The 23296-nt window shown below is 47.1% G+C and overlaps 1 protein-coding gene across 3 annotated transcripts in view; it reads left to right on the forward strand.

Moving 5' to 3' along the window:
- The window catches only part of mgaa (MAX dimerization protein MGA a), a 202174-nt gene that overhangs the window by 43740 nt on the left and 135138 nt on the right, over positions 1–23296 (forward strand). For all 3 annotated transcript variants that reach the window (XM_072486179.1, XM_072486181.1, XM_072486180.1), the window contains 3 exons: positions 4174–4293; positions 5452–6011; positions 8064–8382. In XM_072486179.1, coding sequence (XP_072342280.1) covers positions 4174–4293; positions 5452–6011; positions 8064–8382 — 999 coding nt within the window. The remainder of the gene's footprint in view (positions 1–4173; positions 4294–5451; positions 6012–8063; positions 8383–23296) is intronic.

A 23296-nucleotide genomic window follows, 5' to 3' on the forward strand; every position in this document is an offset into this window, starting at 1 on the left:
GTACTGCCCATGCTAAAGCTGAATTTAGTCTGCAATTTGGTCGATCTGCCAAAATTTACCGAAGCATGTCATCGATGACAGCATGATTTCTTTCACAAACACCATTACTAAATGGGCTTTCTGCAGCCGTATTCATAACTCTGATATTCATGTTTTCACACATATCCCTAAACTCATCATTAGCAAATTCTCCCCCATTGCCCGTAAGAAATTTTGCCGGTGGACCCATTCCTGTCCCTATCCATTTTTCCAAAATTTGATCCAGAATTACTCTCTTTTCTTTACTTCATACAATCGTTGAATGACTAAATCTGGTTGCTAAATCTACAAAATGCAAAATAAATATATAATTTGTTTTATCCCAGATCTTAAGACCCATGGCCACAATGTCGTTAAAATCCCTGGCCAAAGGTAGGGTTACTATCGGTCGTGCTGGTGTCCTTCTGTACTTCCTACAAACTTCACAGCGGTCACTAACCTGTTCTATCAGTTTCGTATAGTCGTCATCCCTTACCCCTGCATCCTTTAATACATTTTTCAGTCTCCGAGGAGACGGATGTGCAAATTGCCTATGCAGTTTTAATACCACAAGCTTTTTCAACTGCCATTAACACATCCTTAACCACTCTACTTGAAAAATTATTTGTCAGTAATGGAATACAATAGTGTCCCGACTGTGTTAATTGTAAGTCCACCGTCTTTCCAAAAACTGTTGCCTTATCCTGTTCCATATCCAGTTTCATGTGTGCTTTCTTCATTGACGGTCTGCTCAGAAGCAAAGGTGTCTCACTTGATACAATCTCCGTGCTAATGAAATGATTCATTCCGGCAATATTGCAAGGGATCACCACTCTTTTCAACGACGTCAGAATATTATCATCCCCAAACCTGAAACTTGTGGAACTTTCAAATTCCTTAACCTTGTTACGATTTTCAGCATTCAAAGAGTCCAGGTAACATTTTAACCAGTCAATTCCACACACAGTAGATGTGCAGCCACTCTCCAATACAGCACAGTTGAAGGATTCTGCAACCAACACCCTCATTACCGGCGTAAAACTGCTTGTCAATAGGACAATGCCTTCTTTCTGGTCACTATCTTTTTCCTCTTCTGACTCTTCCGTGTCATGTGTTACTTCAAACACTCTATCATAACGAGTTGGACAGTTGAAAGCATAATGGTATTAAGAGTCACATCGAAAACATCGATTTATCATGCCCTGTGTATTTCTGGGGTTCATCTTCCTATTGTAGGTTCTAACTGGGTTTCTGTCTTCATAATTTCCTTGTCTCGGTCTCCGTCTATAGTCTTGAGCCCTGTTCGTAGCCATACAATTTCGCCATCCTGTTAATAGTGTATCTTCCATATTCTGCCTTATTGCAGGCTGACCTATTTGGGTCATCAGAGCCATCGGAATCGAATGTTTCCCCAGAAACTTTTGTAAAGCCTTTGTCATCTGTTCAAATAAGGTATCCTTATCAGTAAACTGAACTCCTGTCAAAACCAGGAGCCTATCCATGTTGCTCACTCTAGCACAGTCAAGTAATTTAAAGGCCAACACAGACTGTGGAAATTCCAGATTGTGTTTCTGCAGCCTTTTATATAGTCTGCCAAATTCCATTACATAGTCTTCCATGGAGATATCCTCCATTTTCCGGAACTTATCAAAATCCGACCATGCTTCATACGCACTTAACATGTTATCTTATAAATCTTATCCATATAATGTAATAAAGTCTCCAGACCTTCTGAGTCTAACTCTTCCAATTCCAGCTCAGAAAGCACTTTGTTTCGGAATTTACTGCCATATGGTAGAGAAAGAGCCAATGTCATACCTTGTTTTCTCTTTCCCAAAGCAGTTACCTTAGTCCACATAACTACTGCACTTCTCCATTGGTCGTATGATTCCCTTTCAGAAAATAAGGGAGGATAGTCATATCCAGCCATCTTTATCCTCGGTTCAGCCATATATCCCTTTTTTTTTTTCTTTTCTCACTCCCTCCTTGGTTTGATCTGGAAAAGTTGTATCTTTCAACCCTTCACATTTACACAGCAACCATCCTCTGCTACCAATTGTTAGCCGTTTTAGTTGCTGTGATATGAAGAGTATAAAGTTCTTGTTCCTTTTCACCAAACACCTTGGGCGGGATTCTCCACTCCCACGCCGAAGTGGCCGCGCCGTCGTGAACGCCGTCGAGGTTCACGACGGCGCGGAACAGCCCCGGTCCTGACCGATTCAGGCCCTGACAATGGGCCAGTATCGGGGCCGCATCATCTACACGTGCCAGGCCTTGTCGCCCGCGTAAAAGCGGCGCCGCATAGATGACGCGGCCGGTGCCGCATAACGGACGTCATCCGCGCATGCGCGGGTTGGCCGGCGCCAACCCGCGCATGCGTGGTTGCCGTCCTCTAAGTCCGCCCCGCAAGAAGATGGGGGACGGATCTTGCGGGGCCGCGGAAGGAAGGAGGTCCTCCTTCAGAGAGGACGGCCCGACGATCGGTGGGCACCGATCGCGGGCCACCCCACATTCCAGCTGAAGCCCGGTGCAGGATCCCCCCTCACCCCCCCCACAGGCCGCCCCCCCAGCGTTCACGCACCGCCCACGACTGCAGCGGCCAGGTGTGGACGGCGCCGGGGGGAACCCACCGTTTTGGCCTGGCCGCTCGGCCCATCCGGGCCTCAGAATAGCGGGGGTGCCGGAGATTCGCCATTTTCGGTGTCTCCGGCGATTCTCCGGCCCGCGAAACTCGACCGGGCCGTTCCCGCCGCTTGGGAGAATCGCGGGAGGGCGTCGGACCGGCGTCCCCGGAAATCTTGGCGGCCCAGGCGATTCTCCCAACCAGCGTGGGAGTGGAGAATCGTGCCCCCTTTATTTCACTTCCACAGCCTCTGCACAAAACTCTTAACAACACACCACCTGACAGAGGCCACCTGAAGCCCCTTTACATATCGGTGTCAATTAATGGATACTTAACATAAATGAGACAACTAATTGCAATGTCTCTTAACCCATTACTAAACAACCTGCTTCCTTTAGTTCTACACATAATTTCCCTTCTTTGTTCTTGAGTGGACCAACTATTTCTCTAGCTACCCTCTTGTTCCTAATATACATATAAAATGCCTTGGGATTCTCCGTAATCCTGTCTGCCAAGAACATTTTGTGACCCCAGGGCATTTTGTTAGAAATTGCAATGCAGTTAATTTATTTGTGTACATTTAAGTGCTCATTAATTCATTATAGAGTTTTATGAGAAAGAAAACAATGACCATAATTTTTAAATAATGTTTTTAAAAAATGGAAACCAAAATGTTTCACCATTTGTTAAATATATGACTGAAATTTGGTGAAAAGTCTCTATTCAAAGCCTAGGTGATTTTCCTTTTCAAATAAAGCACTATAACCAAATGAAATTGGAAAGAAGCCAAGCTAGTACCAATTTGATAACCACATCAGTTCTGTTCCCAACATATTTTGTCTTCCATGATATGCTGTCGTGAGAAGACACCAAGCTAAGGCCAGGAAATTTGAAATGGTTCAGTTGGAGGGAGCTGAGAGGCTGCTGTTGGCTGTTTGTGCTTGTTAGATGTTTGAGGGCAGCTTATCTGCACTGTTTGAGTATATGACCATAAGCTCTGCTTCTCAATGCTTATTTTGAGTAGAGATCTCGAGCATATCTAATCAGCAAGAATTATAACTCCCTTTCTTTGTTAAAAGAAAATTTATATACTGTTCCCTCCCCTACCCCTCCAACTTGGGCATAGCACAGTGGGTTAGCTCCGCTCCCTGTATCTAACTCCGTGTTGGAGAATTGACTCGGCCGCAGATTACTGATTCACCTCCTCACCTTGTTCAAATACCTTCTGTCTTTTGAAAAGACACACAGAAAAACATTATTCTTTCCTTTCCCATTTTTATATAAGTAGAATGCATTTCACTGGAAGATACTTCGCCCTCACAGCAGTTTTTCCAAACTAGCTGTAAATCCAAATTCTTAACATAGCCAGAAAATTGATCAGCAATGATGCCTTTTGAAAATATTTACTTCTCCCTACACCCAGTCTTAATTTGTGCATCAGCAATAACCATCAATTTAGATTTGAAATGTTTGTGTGGTTGCAGTTGGTGTGGTCTTCTCTAATGTGTTATTTTTTAATGAACATTCTGCAGAAGAAGAAATTGCCTTTGTTTCCAGAACAGGAAAAACAAATGATTTCACAAAGCTAAAGGGTTGGAAGCAAAAACTGGTACTGCAGTCTGGAACATCTGTTTCCAAGCAGACTGAAGCAAGTAAGTTCATAAATAGGTGCTTTCTTGTGATTGTGTAAAGTTAATGGGGGTAGCTTTCAACTGGTAACCAAGTGGAATGATTCATCCCATCCTGTGTAGAAGCCACTTGATATTTTTCACTCCATTGAAACCAGTGGAACAAAAATCCAGATAGGACTATCGAGGCAGTCTATTGGTCAGAAGTACATTCCCACTCAGCAACAAATTTAAAAGCCATCCCCAAAGTGATCCTCCTGAACCCACATTCTTTTTTTAAATTTAGTACCCAATTCATTTTTTCCAATTAAGGGACAATTTAGCGTGTTCAATCCACCTACCTTGCACATCTTTGGGCTGTGGGAGTGAAACCATGCAAACACGGGGAGAATGTGCAGACTCCACACGGACAGTGACCCAGAGCCGGGATCGAACCTGGGACCTCGGTGCGGTGAGACTGCAGTGCTACCACTGTGCCGCCATGCTGCCCCCTGAACCCACATTCAATTCAATGAACACAAGCCACGTTTGGCCATTGTACCATCTTCCCCTCAGCTGTCCCCACTCCGATCTTGCTAACTTCCTCTCATTCCCGATGGCTAATAGTTCCTCTTTGTTTCTTCCCCGATCCGATTGCCTCATCCTCACTTACCTGACAGTCATTGCATCACCTGCACTGATCCAATCATGCATTACTTTTTGGCAGCGAGTTGCCTGTTCTTTGTGGCTTGGTAGCTTCATGGAAATGAGGCACAAGGGAGCCTCGAGCCTTCACTAATCAGAACCAGGAATTGATCCAGGCAGTAATGTTTGTATTTCACTATATGGGCATAACAGTGGGAGTTTGCTATCAAGGAAGAGATGCAATGTTTAATATCTTCAGTAGAATGTATGAGTGCATCTCTTGAGCAGGGTGCTTGCAATTGCATGATAGCACCTAAGGGTGCTTTTTGTTTTTTAATCCATGTAAACTTTTGCCATTCAAAGTCAAAGATAGCTTTCTCTAAGCAACTTGTTTCAGTATATGGCTGTAGGCATGTTCAAGAGGTGCACTGCAGTATTCCGATGGCTATGGTGAGGAGGGGTAACTCAGTTGAACTACTCTACTTCAGTCAGTGAAAGTTTCTTTGGACTCGACAGCAGTAACAAATGAACTGATGCTTTGTTTTCGTGTTGTTCCAGGTACCAGTCTGGAAAACACCATGAAAAATCGCTCTGCCTTCCTGAGTGACAAACTAGATGAATACCTGGAAAATGAAGAAAAAATCATCAAACAACGAGCTGATCTGTGTGATAGCAAAGTATCAAAAGTTGTGTATCAGATGCCTACCAAAAGCTCGAGTTACGTCCGAACATTGGATAGTGTATTAAAACATCGGGCACCCGAAGCCACCCTTCGGCAGTACTATTCGCCCAGTCAAGCTGTCGTTTCGCCACAGCCCGTTTCAGTTGGCTCTGTTTCCAAAGCTACCAAACAGAGTGGAAAAGTCATGGGATCCATCTTGGCCGGGAAAGAACAGAAGTCTGCAAGCAGTGCAAAAGCAACCTCAAAAACAGCAAGCCCACCAATTAAAACTTCTAGTTTTCCGGTATGTTCTGTACGTATGAGACCCCCTGCGCTATCCAAAAAACAGCTAAAGTTGATGGATCTGGAGAATAGCGCCCTTTGGGATGGGAAGTCGAGGACTTACATTACAGAAGAACGAGCAGAGGCATCTCTCATTACCCTGCTAACAGCACAGGTACCAGTTCCGTTCTATATTGAAGAAGAAACCCGGAGAAATGTGTTGACAAAGGGCTAAAAGGGGATCAATGGTCTGAATGGCCTACTGTTCCTAGTTTAAATGTTCATAAGAATTCAAAGTTGGGACAAAAAACGACATTGGGTGAGATTCTCTGGCCTCCCCGCAGTGTTTCTCGCTAGCTGGAAGCAGCCTCCCGTTGACCAGCGGTGGGATCTTGTCCCGCTGCTATCAATGGCAAATCCCATTGAATCCACTCCACACCACCAGGAAACACGTGGCAGGGGTGCGCTGTCAACCCAACCAGAATATCCTGTCGGCATGATCATCAGCAAGATCTTGCCCAATATCTTGGACAATTTTTGAATGCTCATAGGTTGGAACAGTATTTTTGTTAAAACAAAGATTATATTATGCTTTGCCGTAACAATATCTTACTTATATATCGTGGTGATTTTCACAATTGTTCAACTTGAACACTAAAGACTAGGCCTAAGCAGGGAGAATAATGCCGCATTGCCCTTTTGAAGAGTTGTGGTGCCCCACTGTAAACATGCAAGCATGTGCATGCACCTTTTGCTGCCTTGTTAGGCTCAGTAATTCCTTCAGACTCCAGTTCCACTCAAGATGCAATCAAAAAGTACACAAATTATTAATGTCTAGTGTCTGTGGTTTTCCTGCTATGTGATTGTTTTATTCCTTATAATTAATAATAATAATCTTTATTAGTGTCACAAATTGGCTTACATTAACACTATAATGGTGTTACTGTGAAAAGCCCCCAGTCGCCACATTCCAGCGCCTGTTCGGGTACACTGAGGGAGAATTCAGAATGTCCAATTCACCTAACAAGCACGTCTTTCGGGACTTGTGGGAGGAAACTGGAGCACCCGGAGGAAACCCACGCAGACACTGGGACAATGTGCAGACTCCGCACAGGCAGTGACCCAAGCCGGGAACCGAACCCAGGTCCCTGGCGCTATGAAGCAACAGTGCTAACACTGCGCTACCATGTAATTAGTGATCTTCCAAATTGCATATGCACAATGGCAGGCTGTCGTATTCCAGGTGCCATTTCTGTTGTTTTGTTCTCCACCCATGGATTAACTGATGAGAATGTTGTAGGAAGCACATGCCAGATGTGTACTCTCATTGAAAGTCAGCTGGAGATTTCTACACGGTTGTTGAAGGATATTGAAATTGTGGTCTCAACAGGAGAGAAATCGGTTGCAAAAGGATAGCAAAGGGTAATGGTCGATGGCTGGCCTTGCAAATGAAAAGCTGTTTCAAGAGGTGTTCCGTAGGTCTCGCTGGGACCCCTGCTGTTTGTTTTAGATATGAACAATTTGGACTTGAACGTGGAGGGCACAATTGGGAAATGTGCAGACAACACAAAAATTGGCCATGTAGAGGGTAGCAGCTGTAAGCTCAAATGATATAGATGGGTTGGTGGACTGGGCAGGGATGTGGCAGATGCAGTTCAACTCGGATAAGTACGAGGTAATGCTTTTAGGGAGGTCAAACAGTAAAAGGGAATATCTGAGAGTGGTAGATGAAGTGAGCGATCTAGTGTGCAAGTCCACAGGTCCCTAAAGGTAGTAGGTAGTACAGGTAGATAAGGTTGTCATGAAGGCATATGGAATGCTCTCCTTCATAGGCAAAAGTATAGAATACAAAAGAAAGGATAGTTGATAGTGGAGGCAGAGACCCTAAACTCTTTTTAAAAAGTACCTGGATCAGCCCCTTTAATGCTCTGGGCTGTGTGCAGGAAGATGGGATTAGAAAGAGATCCTAGATTGGCATGGATAAGATGTACTGAATCACCCCTTCTGTGCTGTATCTTTTCTATGGTTCTAAAAGACAACTCTAAATTTTTGTTGAACGAGACAGACAGAAAAACATGGGGTCTTAAGCAGATTGCTTTCTTTTCTATAACGAGTATTGATAGCATTTCCTTTTTACGTTTACGCTCACTTAAGTGAGGTTAACAGTATGATTTAATATTGGAATGTGTTAGTAATAAAAGTTTATATTTCCCATATCGTCTCCTAGGGAACGCTTCAATCAAGAAAGCGTCGGGTGATACCAAAGCGGGCACCAGTGTGTAAGAATGAGTTCTGCCGCTTAGGCTGCATTTGTTCCAGTCTGTCACAGATGAAGCAGCCGCCCACACATTGTCGCAAGCCGGAGTGCATGTTCAACTGCATGTGCCCAAAGCGTGAGGTATTCGTGATGAAGACATTTGGGAGACGCAGGAGGCAACTGAACAAGGCGCTGCGGGAGGATCTGATATTCTACGATGCGCTAGCAGACGACGATGAGTGGAAACCAAGAACTAGAAAGAGAAAAAAGAAGAAAGTGGTTGAATATGGTTAGTGCTTGTGACATCAATTATCTAATGAAGAGCACGGTTTGATAACTGAGTAGAAGTTGAAAATACTAGTCGGCAAACCCAGCTTGCACATTTTTCCAGATTGCAGGCCAAATTTATGTTATCCATTGTATGACTTCCATTCCTCACAGTAAATTAGAACAGTTATAATGAAGTGGTTCACATCTTTAAAAAAAATATATTTTTATTCAACTTTTTTCCATTTTATACATAACAGAAAACAAAACACAACCAAACAGTAAGAATCCTCCATTCCCTCCTAATATCCTATAACTTAACCCCTCCCATCTTGGCAACTAACTGTGACCAGCTGTTTGAAACACCCAATAAACGGCTGCCATCTTCGGTAAAACCTCTCAATTGCTCCCCTCATGGTGTATAGGCTCGAGGTATAGGAATTCAACAGATTTCCCAGCCGTACTGAGGCACTGGACAGAGAAGCTGACCCCCACTCCATCAGCATTTACCTCCGGGAAATCAGCGAGGCCAGGGCATTGGCCCCCGCGCCTGTCTGCAGCTCTGGCGAGTCCGACACCCCACATATGGCCACTAAAGGACAGGGTTCCAGCTCAATTTTCAGAATCTCTGACATAGTGCCAAAGAAGGTGACCCAGAAACCCACAAGCTTGGGACACAACCAAAACATGTGCGCATGATTGGCCGGACCCCCTGCACAGTGCTCGCACTTGTCCTCCACCCCTGCAAAGAACCGTCTCATCATGTCAATAGGCCTAGAATACAAGGGCAGGGATGTACTGTTGAGGCTGTATAAGACTCTGGTCAGACCCCATTTGGAATATTGTGAGCATTTTGGGCCCTGCATCAAAGGAAGGATGTGCTGGCCTTGGAGAGGGTCCAGAGGAGGTTCACAAGAATAATCCCCGGAATGAAGGACTTGTCATTTGAGGAGCGGTTGAGGACTCTGTGTCTGCACTCGATGGAGTTTAGGAGGATATGGGGGGGGGGATCTCATTGGAACTTGCAGGATACTGAGAGGCCTAGATCTGCAGAAGATGCTCCGGGTAGTATCCTAGGCCCAACCATCTTCACCTGCTTTATCAATGACTTGCCTTCCATCATAAGGTCAGAAGTGGGGATGTTGCGGATGACTGCACAATGTTCGATACCATTCACAATCCTCAGATAATGAAGCAGTCCATATCCGAATGCAGGAAAATCTGGGCAATATCCAGGCTTGGGCTGATAAGTGGCAAGTTACATTCGTGCCTCACAAGTGTCAGGCATTGACCATCTACTACAAGAGAGGATCTAACCATCGTCCCTTGACATTCAATGGCATTACCATCATTGAATCCCCCACAATTAACATTTTGGCGTTACCATTGTTCAGAAACTGAACTGGACTAGCCACATTAACACTGTGGCTACCAGAGCAGGTCAAAGGCTCGGAATCCTACGGCGTGGAACTCATCTCCTGACTCCCCAAAGCCTGTCAATCATCGACAAGGCACAAGTCAGGAGTGATGAGTGCAGCTCCAACAACACTCAAGACGCTTGACACCATCCAGGACAAAGCAGCCCGCTTGATTGCTCTTCCTTCCACAAACATTGGGCAGCACGGTAGCATAGTGGTTAGCACAACAGCGTCACAGCTCCAGGGTCCCAGGTTCGATTCCTGGTTTGGGTCACTGTCTGTGCGTAGTCTGCACGTTCTCTCCGTCTGCGTGGGTTTCCTCCGGGTGCTCCAGTTTCCTCCCACAGTCCAAAGATATGCAGGTTAGGTGGATTGGCCATGCTAAATTGCCCTTAGTGTCCAAAATTGCCCTTAGTGTTGGGTGGGGTTACTGGGTTATGGGGATAGAGGGGAGGTGTGGGCTTGGGTAGTGTGCTCTTTCCAAGAGCCGGTGCAGACTCGATGGGCCAAATGGCCTCCTTCTGCACTGTAAATTCTATGATTCAAACCCTCCACCACCGACAAACAGTGGCAGCCGTGTGTGCTATTTACAAGGTGCACTGCAGTAACTCACCAAGGTTCCTTAGACAGCACCTTCCAAACCTACGACCACGACCATCTATAAAGACAACAGCGGCAGATACCTAGGAACAAAGAAAAGTACAGAACAGGAACAGACTCTTCGGCCCTCCAAGCCCGCGCCGACCATGCTGGCCGTCTAATATAAAATCTTCTACACGTCCGGGGTCCGTATCCCTCTATTCCCATCCTATTCATATATTTGTCAAGATGCCCCTTAAACATCACTATCGTCCCTGCTTCCACCACCTCCTCCGGCAGTGAGTTCCAGGCACCCACTACGCTCTGTGTAAAAAAAACTTGCCTCGTACCTCTCCTTTAAACCTTGCCCCTCGCACCTTAAACCTATGCCCCCGAGTAATTGACCCCTCTACCCTGGGAAAAAGTCTCTGACTATCCACTCTGTCTATGCCCCTCATAATTTTGTAGACCTCTAACTGGTCGCCGCTCAACCTCCTTCGTTCCAGTGAGAACAAACCGAGTTTATTCAACCTCTCCTCATAGCTAATGCACTCCATACCAGACAACATTCTGGTAAATCTCTTCTGCACCCTCACTATCCTTCTGGTAGTGTGCGACCAGAATTGAACACTATACTCCAAGTGTGGCCTAACTAAGGTTCTATACAGCTGCAACATGACTTGCCAATTTTTATACTCAATTCCCCGGCCAATGAAGGCAAGCATGCCGTATGCCTTCTTGACTACCTTCTCCACCTGTGTTGCCCCTTTTAGTGACCTGTGGACCTGTACACCTAGATCTCTCTGACTGTCAATGCTCTTGAGGGTTCTACCATTCACTGTATATTCCCTACCTGGTATTAGACCTTCCAAAATGCATGACCTCACATTTATCCGGATTAAACTCCATTTGCCATCTCTCCGCCCAAGTCTCCAAATGATCTAAATCCTGCTGTATCCTCTGACAGCCCTCATCGCTGTCTGCAATTCCACCAACCTTTGTGTCGTCCGCAAACTTACTAATCAGACCAGTTACATTTTCCTCCAAATCATTTATATATACTACGAGCAAAGGTTCCAACACTGATCCCTGCGGAACACCACTAGTCACAGTCCTCCAATCAGAAAAGCACCCTTCCATTGCCACTCTCTGCCTTCTATGACCTAGCCAGTTCTGTATCCATCTTGCCAGCCCGTGTGACTTCACCGTCAGCCTGCCATGAGGGACCTTGTCAAAGGCCTTACTGAAGTTCATATAGACAACATCCATTGCCCTACCTCTATCAATCATCTTTGTGACCTCCTTGAAAAACTCTTATCAAGTTAGTGAGACACGACCTCCCCTTCACAAAATGGTGCTGCCTCTCGCTAATACTTGGATGTTCCCCTCCAAGTCACTCACCATCCTGACTCGGAAATATATTGGCGTTACTTCACTGTTGCTGGGACAAAATCCTGGAACTCCCTCCTAGAACAGCACAATGGGTGTACCTACACTGAAGGACTGCAATGGTTCAAGAAGGCCACTCACCACCACCTTCCGAAGGGCAACTAGGAATGGGCAATAAATGCTGGCCTAACCAGCGACGCCCATTTCCCATAAAAAATGAATTTTTAAAAAAAGATAGTGTGGACGTGAAGAGGATGTGAAGAGGATGAAGAGGAGAAACTAGAACCCGAGGGCAGAGCCTCAGACTAAAGGGACGATCCTTTAAAACAGAGATAAGGAGGAATTTCATCAACCAGAGTGGTGAATCTATGGAAATAATTGCCATAGAAGGCTGTGGAGGCCAAGTCACAGAGTCTTTAAGACAAAGATAGATATGCTCTTGATTAATAAGGGGATCAGGGGTTCTGAGAAGAACGCAGGAGAATGTCAATGAGAAACATATCAGCCATGATTGAATGGTGGAGGAGATACGATGGACAAAATAGCCTAATACTGCTCCTATATCTTATGGTCTTGTGGACCTCGTCAGGTGAGCTCTATACACTACCTTAAGTTGTATTATGCTAAGCCTCACACACAACGACCCGTAGTTCACCCTCTGCAGAGCCCCACTCCACACCTCATCCAAAACAGGCCCGAACTCCACCTCCCATCGGCCTTAACCCCCTCCACCAATACTGAGTCCCCTGACATAATCCGTCCATAGATAACGGAAATACTCCCTTCCTCCAACTGTGCGAGTGAAAGAACCCTCTCCATTAACGAGGTTGGCGGCGCCACGGGGAATGTCGGGAAGATCTGTTTCACAAAATTGCAAACTTTTAAGTATCTGAATGAGTCAGTCTGCGAGAGCCCAAACTTCTCCAACAATTCCTCTAAACTGGCAAACCGCCTCTCCAGGAACAGATCCCCAAATTTTTACGACCCCTTCCTCACCCATCCCCTGAACGTGACGTCCAGTCTCGCAGGCTCGAACATACGATTCACACTGATCAGAGCCAGCTTCGATACAGCCCACAATTTAAAATGCTGCAGAAATTGTCTCCGTGTCTTCAAGGTGGAGACGACCACCAATTTGCTGAATATTTCACCGGTGAGAACGGGAGCAAGACCATCGCTAATGCCCTTAACCCAGATCCTCTACACTACTTTGATTCAATCTGCACCCACGTGGATCCCAGATCCCTACGTCAACCCAACACCTCCGCATTTGTTGCCCAGTAATAATATATTAGGCTCGGCAACACTAAGCCAGCCCCCTGACTGTCTGTCCCTCTGGAGGACTGTCCTTGATTGGATGAGTGCAGGTCCAACACTGTCCTGACTGACTTACAGACCCATATAAAGGACATGATCAATGTTTCTACTTCCGCAAAAAAGGATTTGTGGGAAAAGACCAGCTGACACTGGAACAAGAACATAAATCTTGGCAAAATGTTCATCTTGACAGACTGAACCCTGCTGCCAAGGACAGAGGAAAATTGTCTCACCTCTGCGCATCATTCCTGATCCTACCCACCAAGCTCACATAGTTCAGCATAACCAGGTCCAAACCCAGGCCACCTGGACCCCCAGAGAGCTAAAGTTGGAATCAGCCAACCACACCCAGATTGACTCTCCTCCCCGAGGGATTAACCGGGAAGCGCTCCCATTTTTCCAGGTTTAACTTGTACCCTGCAAAAGAGCCAAAGTGCCTCAGCAGCCCCATTACATCGCCCATTGTGGGGGATTGGATCCGTCACATACAGTAAGTGATCATCAGTTTTCAAGGGCACCCTATGCTGCACCCCTCCCCTCAATATCCCCCTCCACCTACCTGAAACCCGAGGTCGATGGCCAAAGGCTCTTATCGCCAATGCAAACAAGATGGGGAACATGGGCCAACATCCTCCAACGGTACCAGCTGTCCTGCAAACTTCTACAATTGTACTGGGAACCTGTCCGGCCCCAGGGTCTTACTCGTCTGCATTTGTCCTATAGCTGGCACAATCTCCTCCATGCCCAAAGACTCTTCCAACCCTTTACGTTCTTCCTCCTCAACCTTGGGACACTGGAACCCCTCCAAGAACTCCAACATACCTGACCCCTCCCTGGCCGGCTCTGACCTATGAATGTTCCTATAGAACACTTCAAACGCCCCATTGACTTTGACCAGCGCGGACACCAGCCCGCCACTCGTGTTTCGGGCCAAAATAATCTCTCGGGAGACTGCCTGCTGCCTCAACTGGCACACCAAAAGATGACTAACCTTCTCCCCATCCTCGTACAAAACCCCCCTCAAGTGCCACAATTGGTGCACTACCTTAACTGTGGATAAGTCAAACGGCGTCTGCAACTTTTTCCTGCGAACTAGTATTGCTAACTTTTGGTTGGCTCTTAATTCGTAATTTGCATTGTTTAACCTTTGCTCTAGAGTCGCCAGGTATCTTTATGATATCGCCACGAGGTTCAAGTTCAAGTACTGATCAATAACTCAATACACCAATTAGTAAGATTCAAATCAAAACACATTTATTATGTACAGTAAGTCACTACTTATGCATATAACTCTACTTTCTAGACTATTTCTATAACTAACAGGCCTATACTTAGCTTTGGAAATTGGCCCACCAGGTCAGGGGAACAAATGGCCTTTCGTTCAGGTCCTGAGTCTGCAGGATTCAAAAGCTGGTATGGACTTGTAGCTAGGAGCACCTATCTTGTAGCAAGCGTTGACTGGAGACTTGCTTGGTTGGTGCGGCAGCTGGCCAGTTCACTCTCGGGTTGATTCGCGTTGTTGAGTGACCCTGCCAAGAAGACCAATTTGAACTTGGGGGCTTTACTTTATAGTCCCCAGGGGCTTCCCGCCCTTCGGGGCGGACCCCTCACCTGGTTCCAAATGATTGGACTGCGTTCCGATCACTTGGATCGATTTCTCCAATACTGGAGTTGTTCCCTGATCGCTGGGCGGTCCCTTAATGTCCGTTGGCCTTCCTTTGTCTTGGCTCCTGCTGGCGCTGAGGAGTCTGGCTTGGCCTTATTCACCTGAAGTGTATCAATTGTGCCTGGGAATCGCTCATTACTATGCAGATGGCTGCTGGTTTCAGTGTTGTCTGGTTTTTGCAAGTTCTAATACACAGGATTTCTGCACTTGCTGGTTTTTGCCTGTGTTGGCTGAATTTCCCTGCAGCCTTTGTGGATCTCCATTTTAAGTCGGGAAGTGGCCAACCCAGGTGGCTACACCTCCCTCCTTGTGATCCCTAACGCGAAGCGTGAAGGATCACATAACTGCGTTGTCTTCATTCCCTGACCCAGCGAGCACTCTTCCATGGCCTCTACACTGACCATAACTATGCAGTAAAAATTTTAACTAACAATTTCTAAGTGGCGTATGTCAGACAGGGACATGCATTACAACACAAAAAAAAACGGTACCTCTAACTGTCCTCAATAAACTACACTCACTGAAACATTCAGTCATATTAACTTCCTAAACAATACAAAAATAATAGCAGCATTCACATTTTTCCTCTGGCTTGGCAGTCAAGCACAGGGGCGTACAATATTTCCATTTCTTTATTTACAAAAGATGCAACACAAATGGTCTTTATTGTAGATCAAGGGATTCCTTGGTGAAAACCGAAAGTAGGGGATCTCATTCTGTATACCGGGGTGCTAGCGCGGTAGGCTCTCCTTCGCCATCTCCTCATGCAGATAGTCTGCACGATGCTGCAGAGTATCGCCAACACTAATAGGGATTCGACTACGTAGGAAAGGGAGGACCATGTTATGAGCTTATCACACCATGATGGTGTGGTGTTGCCTGTTACTGGGCTCTGGGTGCTATGGAGAAGTGAATCATTAACGGCCGGTGGGGGGTTGGGGTCAGGGGGTTCGCGTTCGCGCGCAACCGAATACACATTATAATGGTGGTGATCAACACGGAGGATGTCCTCATTGTTCTTCTTTCTCTTCTCTTCTTTTCTTTCCTTGGCTTCTGGAGTTCTGTGGGATCAAGCATAGTTTCTGTTACTATCTTAGTTAATATCTCATCTGTTAGTATGTCTGTCCTTTAGTGCCAATTCCCCTTTACAATTTGTCACCATGTGTGACTCCCTCATTTTATTTTTTTTAAACCGAATATTCAGGACAAGACACACTTAAAAATACTGAAACAGTGCGAGCCATCTCGCAGGCTGCGATTTACCATCCAAATGTTTGAGGATGTAAATAGCATAGTGATGGCAACCTAAAAGTTGCTGGAAAACAAAACAAAACTTTTTGAACCAAGAGTGCCGAAATGAGGTGCGTATGGGCCACGGCGGGTAAGAATTGGATGGAATCCCCGGGTAGGGCGGTGACCAATGCTGTGTGCGCTCTACCCGAGCGTAGCTGACCAGAGAGGGGGGTCCTCAGGCAGGACGGAGACCAATGCCGTTTCTCCACTGCCTGAGCAACCGGCAAGAAAGGGCAAGAAATGTAGTCATCATGGGGGGGTTGCCGTAAAGGTTCTACCTTCGAACCAGAAGAGCAGTTATGAACGGGGGCTGGCAAGCTCTCAGCGGTTTCTGCCGATGAGCGTGCTGGCAAGTTTTCATAGGATCCTGCCGACAAATATGGCGTGGGGCCGTGGAAAAAATTTTCCGATCTTACACACAACACATAACAATAACAGTAACAAACAACTTTAAACAACATGCTGCAGGTTCCATCAGAAAGGACACCGTTTCTCCCAAGTGGTTCCTTTTTAAAACATCATCTGGACACCTCAGTTATCAGTTGCGAACAGGGTCGCAAAGGGGTTCTCGCTTTGGGAGTCAGACTCAAAGTCGTCATCTTCTCCCGGGTGCCATACTCTCGAATGTATAAGGGCTGATAGGGCTGCATGGTGCGATTTGGGGTCCATCTCGTCGTTCCGGATGAGCCTGTATGAATTATCGCGGTGCCAAAAGGCGGTGTCTAGTTCTGTGGGGACGGAATCGTCATCGTAGGGCGTGGTCTTTGGTGGGGTTTGTTGAGGAATGTGATGAGGAAGGGATCACTCGAATCATGGTCAGATTCGCTGGGTGTGGGTCCTGTTGCATGGGGATAGTAGGGAGGCGTCCTGTGGCTATTGCCTGAGTCACAGTCGCTGTCACTGCTGCTGCTGTCTGTGGGCGTTCTGGGGCGGAGTCTATAGTTCGGGGGTGGAGTCGAGGGTGAGTCCGTGGATGTGGTGGGCGTGTGGGGGACGGTAGGGATATGTTGGGTGTGGGCGGGGTGTGGTCTGCTGCGTCGAGCATGACGTGGTGTGCGTGATTGGACTGTGGGCCATATGCCTGAAGCTGGTTAATATGGAACCACGCAGTCTTTCCGTTGGGGTACTTAATTTTATACACTGAGGGGCTTACTTTCTCTGCAATGGAGTATGGACCCGAATACTTCGGTGACAGGAATGTGCTGGGGTTGTAAATTGAGAGCATGACCTGCTGTCCTACTTCAAACTCAGTCGCATGTACTGTCTTGTCGAAACAGGCCTTGCTGTTTCTTCCTTGTGCCTAATCTTACTGCGGCTGCTAGCTGAGCCGTTTTTACATTTTCATCTAACTGTTTTACTGCGTTCATGTGTGTCACTTCGGGACTGGTCAAGTCCAATCCGAATAAAAATTCTGTGATTTTTATGGGGCGTCCGGTCATGAGAGTGTGTGGGGTGTAACCTGTGGATATTGAAATAGTATTTCTCAAAAACATCAGCGCAAAAGGGAGGACTGAATCCCAAGTGGTGGTGTTTCGTTGGACCATTTTTCTGAGGGTGGCTTTTAGGGTCTGAATCATGCGCTCCACGATACCACTTGACTGGGAGTGGTATGCAATGTGGAATTTTTGGGTAATGCCAAATATTGTGAGGACGTTCTTCATGACACGTCCCGTAAAATGGGAACCTTGGTCGGATTCAATGCTGCGGGGGAGTCCCCATCTCGTAAAGATGTGGTGGGTTAAGATCTTGGCTGTGGTCTTTGCCGTGTTCGTTCTGGATGGGAATGCCTCTACCCATTTTGTAAAAGTGTCTATGACGACTAATACGTACTTGTAACCATTCCTGCAAGGGGGCAATGGCCCTATAAAATCGATCTGGAGGTTAGTCCAGGGGCCATTAACGGGGCCGGTGTGGCTAAGTTGCGCTTTCATCGCATATCTGTCCGGATTGTTCTGGGCACAGATAAGGCAATTCTCAACGTAGTGAGTTACATCTTCTTTTAAACTTGGCCACCAACAGAGCTGCCTGAGGTGGGCTGTAGTGGGATCAATTCCCTGATGTCCATGACTGTCATGGAATAAACAAATAAGTTGATTCCTGTCCTGTTCAGGAACCACATAAAGGGTGTCTTTTAACACCACACCCTCATGTGTGGTCAGTGCATTTTTAAATCTAACGTAAGGTGCTGGAAATTTTCCTTTCAAAATCTCCCTGAGCTTGCTATCTTGCTTCTGGGCCTGCACTAAATCCTCGATATTAGTCTGCGAGACCTGAACTGCATTCACTGGTGCGCTTTCGGGGGGTGTCCAAAAATATCCATGCCTGGAACCTGCTTTTGCCGGGGCGTCGGCCTTTACATTTCCAAGGGAGGGAGGAACGGTGGTGACAGCGAACTTTAACAATTCCGAATGTCTTGTCCTGTGCTTTCCTCTAAAATGTGGCGGAGCAATGGGGCTGAAGGGAGGGGTTTTCTGTCTGCGGAAACAAATCCACTTGCTTTCCACAGGGGTAGGAATTCTGTAAGGCTGTTGCAGACATAGAGGCTGTCCGAGTATATGCCTGCTGGGCTGGGGAAGGAATCTGGGTGATCTATAATATATGCAACGGCTGCTAGTTCTGCCGCCTGCGCGCCTAAGTGGCCTGGTAGCTTTAAGGAGATCTCTTCTAGGGCGCGTCCCTGCGCGTCCTTGACATAAATGCCGCATCCTGTAATGCGCTTCCCTTCTAATACTGTGGAAGAACCATCCACATATATCAAGAACAAAGAAATGTACAGCACAGGAACAGGCCCTTCGGCCCTCCAAGCCCATGCCGACCATGCTGCCCGACTAAACTACAATCTCCTACACTTCCTGGGTCCGTATCCCTCTATTCCCATCCTATTCATGTATTTGTCAAGATGCCCCATAAATGTCACTATCGTCCCTGCTTCCACCACCTCCTCCGGTAGCGAGTTCCAGGCACCCACTACCCTCTGCGTAAAAAGCTTGCCTCGTACATCTACTCTAAACCTTGCCCCTCTCACCTTAAACCTATGCCCCCTAGTAATTGACCCCACTACCCCGGGGAAAAGCCTTAAGAGTTCCTTAAGTATCCTTAAGAGTTCGCACGTGTCTGTGGGCTGGGGGCTCTGGGGTGAACTACCTATCTTTCTGGGGGGTGTTTGCGCAATAAAGGGGCCTGTGTTGTGGTGCGGTGAGATGATTTCACATTCACCCCCGGGAAATGCGTTTAGATATATGCAGGTGAGGGCTTTTGTGAGGTGACAGGTGAGGGAATTCCCGTTGCTCCCGGCACAAGAAGTTCAAGATCGGGTGTATGGGTCGGGGAGGGCAAGGTGTCGGAAATACACCAGGAGTTGAAAGAAGAGGGGGAAGCGCTGGTAGAAGATTTGAAGGGTAAATGGGAGGAGGAGCTGGGGGAGGAGATCGAGGAAGGTCTGTGGGCTGATGCCGTAGGTAGGGTTAATTCCTCCTCCTCGTGTTCCAGGCTCAGCCTGATGCAATTTAAGGTGGTCCACAGAGCGCACTTGACAGGGGCGAGGTTTAGTAGGTTCTTTGGGGTAGAGGACAGATGTGGAAGGTGATCAGGGAGCCCGGCGAACCATGTCCATATGTTTTGGTCATACCCGGCACTGGAGGGGTTCTGGAGAGGAATCCTTGTGGAAGGCATGTCCACGTGTACTGCTGACTTTTAAAAGTGAAGGCAAATTTGTATTGGCACGCTTTTGCCAATGGAATGGACCAGAATCCGTTACTGATGTCCAAAACCGTAAAATATCGTGAGTTGAGTCCCTGTTTGAGCGTGGTCTCGGGACTTGCGGCTACCGTGGGGGCTGCTGCGGGGGTGACTTTGTTGAGTTCCCGGTAATCGATGGTCAGTCGCCATGATCCATCGGGCTTTCTTACTGGCCAAATCGGGGCATTATTAGTGGAGGCTACTGATCTGAGTACGCCCTGCTCTAATAAGCTGTCGATAACTTTTGCGATTTCTCCCTCTGCCTCTTGGGGAAATCCGTATTGCTTTTGGAGTCCAGGGTCAGGTCCTGTGATTTGAACGGGACCAGTCATCCGGCCACAGTCGTGTTTGTGGGTCACGAATGCTGTCCTGTGCTTCTGCAGAACTGCCCTAACCTGCTTGTCTGTGCTAATCGTGGTCGGGTCAAACCAGAAATCGCCGACTGCGCTAATCTTGTTTGCGTATTCACCTATTGTGAACGTTGCGGGGGCTCTTGCGGATTTTGCCATTCTCCAAACAGATTGGTTTACCGGATCAAATGAAAGGTGGTGGGAGTTCATAAAGTCAATTCCCAAAATGTGTTCTGCTGTGTGGGGTAGATCGACTAAAACTATGAGGTGCTTTGTCATTATATTGCCAATCTGGTACAGGGGCTGTGATGTGTCCCTGCTGTGAGTGGCCTGTGAAGCCGCTAAGGGTGATTGTGGCTGTAGTGGGTCACATGTCTTTCTGAAACCTGGTGGAGGAATTAATTGTGGTGCGGGACCCTCCTGTGTCCCAGAGAAATTCGATGGGCTGTCCCCGTATCTTTGCTGCAACCACTGGTCGGCCGGACCTATCCCAAAGGGTGTCGCAGACCCAACTGGGGGAGCCCGAACACCGTCAGTCCGTTCCGTTTAGGTCTGTCTGGTCCGAACGGGTGCCTACACTGTATGGGCTCTGTCCTATTCTTATTCAGAGTGCCTGCCTGCTGGGCTCTCTGTGGCTTTCATGGGGCATTGCATTCTCGTGCAAAGTGTCCTAACTGTCCACAGTTGTAACACTCCTGTGGCTTTTGTGGGGGGCTGTTCCTGCCTTCGTTCACCCATGCGGGGTTCTGGTGCGTTTTCACCGCTTGGATGTCTGCTTCTGCCTGCTGTTCCTCCGGTTTCCTAACTGCGGGTTTGTTTTGGACAGATTGCTCCCAGGTGCGGGACAATCGGTTTAAAACCCATTTCTCATTATGCGCTTCTTCTGAGGGGTCATAATTGGTACAGGCTTTTTGTCCTGCCTCTGTGGCATGTGAGATAAGGGTGCGGGTCCATTTGGCCATACCTTCTTGGGACAAATGGGCACGTTCTAAATTACCGAAAACTGCTGTAAAATGAATCCACAGGCGTCCAGCAAACATTGTGGGTGTTCCGTCTTTTTCTGCCTGCACTTATTCAGGCCTTCTACTTGGTCACCTCTGTTGTAGCCGATCGCATCTAGGATCGCTGCGTGCATCTCTGCAAGGGTGCCTCCTCCTACATTCTGTGGGTCAGGAAGGGCTGCTACGACCGAAGGGTCTAAACTCAAAGCTGTGAGCTTCAAGTGCTCAGGCTCATCCAGGCCGTACATGGTCGCCTGCTGCTTTACTCTAGCAAAGAAGTGGTGGGGGTCTGAGGTGGGGAGGAACGGTGTGATTTTCTCGCACGCGTCCCGTAATTGGGTCACGGTTAAGGGGGTGGTATAAAGAAATTTTGTATCTCCGTCCGATGTGACTGTGCGGTGGGTCGTTACTGGATTCATTGGTGCCTGAACTATCTGCGATGTGGGGGGGTTGGGGCACTTTTCTCTTCTGGGGCTTTCCTTGCACACATGTTCCCTGAACATATCTATGCGCGGTGTCATTTAATTCTTCCCAATCAGGGCCATCTTCTCTATCTAACTGGGATCCAAAGGTGCTCTGGAATCCATTCTGAACTGAAAGCAAAGACTGAAGTTCTGCAATCTGCTTCCTGCACTTCGCATGATCTAGTGAGCTTTGTCTCTGCTCCGTGGTGGCAGCATGGAGTGCTCGTAATGCTGCTTTCAGGTCGCTACACTGCCTTTGCAATGCCTCTACCTGTTTCTCTATTTCCTCTCTTACCAGGACTGCACGTTGCGTGTCCTGATAGGCCTTTTCATGTTGGGTTTGGAAGCTGCTTAAATGCGCCAGACAAGACTGGTGTGCCCACTTGGCATCATTCACCTCTCCGTCCTTTGCTGCTAACTTCCTTCTCAACTCTATGTTCTCTTTCTCAACCTCACTTACATCGACCTTGCTCATTCGATGTACTCCTTCTATCTCTTTACGGAATGTCCGAACGACCTCCTCTGTGGCTCGCAATTGTGCCAAACAGGACACGATTGCCATCGGCTTGCGGGCTTTTCCCAAGCTTTTCTTATGAATCTCTGACAGGTTCTCCCACCAAGTATGTCCTATACTCCCGGGTCCTGTTTCCTTGTTCTCACAGAATTCACTCCAAAGGGTCCATCATTTCCCTTTGAGGTACTTCCTGATTTCCGCTTCCCAAACGGGACACTGTCCTTCTCTGCTGCTGGTTGCTTCTAACCACAAATTCTTCAGGGTTCATGAGGCGTTGCATTGCCTGCATTCCTCTCTAAATACTCTCTTAAAATTTGAAACGAGGGATACTAAGGCGGTGCTGTAATTACGGGTACGGCTTTCACTATTTTCCGGAATACAAACTCCCGACAGTTTTCGCAACAAAAATCTATCGGTTTTACCTTGTAGCTTTGTTAGTTACGCATGCATTAACACACTTTCGAATTATGAGGATTGGTCAGAACTGCTTGAACACTTGTGGTTTTTTCTGTTCCCAATTGGATTCTCAATTCAAATTTTTGGGTTCTCCCGGAGTGGTTAAGCCACTTCTAAGTCGGGTCCTGTCAGGTTGTTGCCAGTAATATGTTGCTAACTTTTGGTTGGCTCTTAATTCGTAATTTGCTCTGTTTGTTTAGCCTTTGCTCTAGAGTCGCCAGGTAGCTTTATGATACCGGCACGAGGTTCAAGTACTGATCAATAACTCAACACACCAATTAGTAAGATTCAAATCAAAACACATTTATTATGTACAGTAAGTCACTACTTATGCATATAACTCTACTTTCTAGACTATTTCTATCACTAAAAGGCCTATACTTAGCTTCGGAATTGGCCCACCAGGTCAGGGGAACAAATGGCCTTTCGTTCAGGTCCTGAGTCTGCAGGATTCAAAAGCTGGTATGGACTTGTAGCTAGGAGCGCCTATCTTGTAGTGAGCGTTGACTGGAGACTTACTTGGTTGGTGCGGCAGCTGGCCAGTTCACTCTCGGGTTGATTCGTGTTGTTGAATGACCCTGCCAAGAAGGCCGATTTGAACTTGGGGGCTTTACTTTATAGTTCCCAGGGGCTTCCCGCCCTTCGGGGCGGACCCCGTAACTGGTTCCAAATGATTGGACTGCGTTCCGATCACGTGGATCGATTTCTCCAATACTGGAGTTGTTCCCTGATCGCTGGGCGGTCCCTAAAT

The sequence above is a fragment of the Scyliorhinus torazame genome, chromosome 2 (assembly GCF_047496885.1).
Source record: "Scyliorhinus torazame isolate Kashiwa2021f chromosome 2, sScyTor2.1, whole genome shotgun sequence".
Taxonomy (NCBI): domain Eukaryota; kingdom Metazoa; phylum Chordata; class Chondrichthyes; order Carcharhiniformes; family Scyliorhinidae; genus Scyliorhinus; species Scyliorhinus torazame.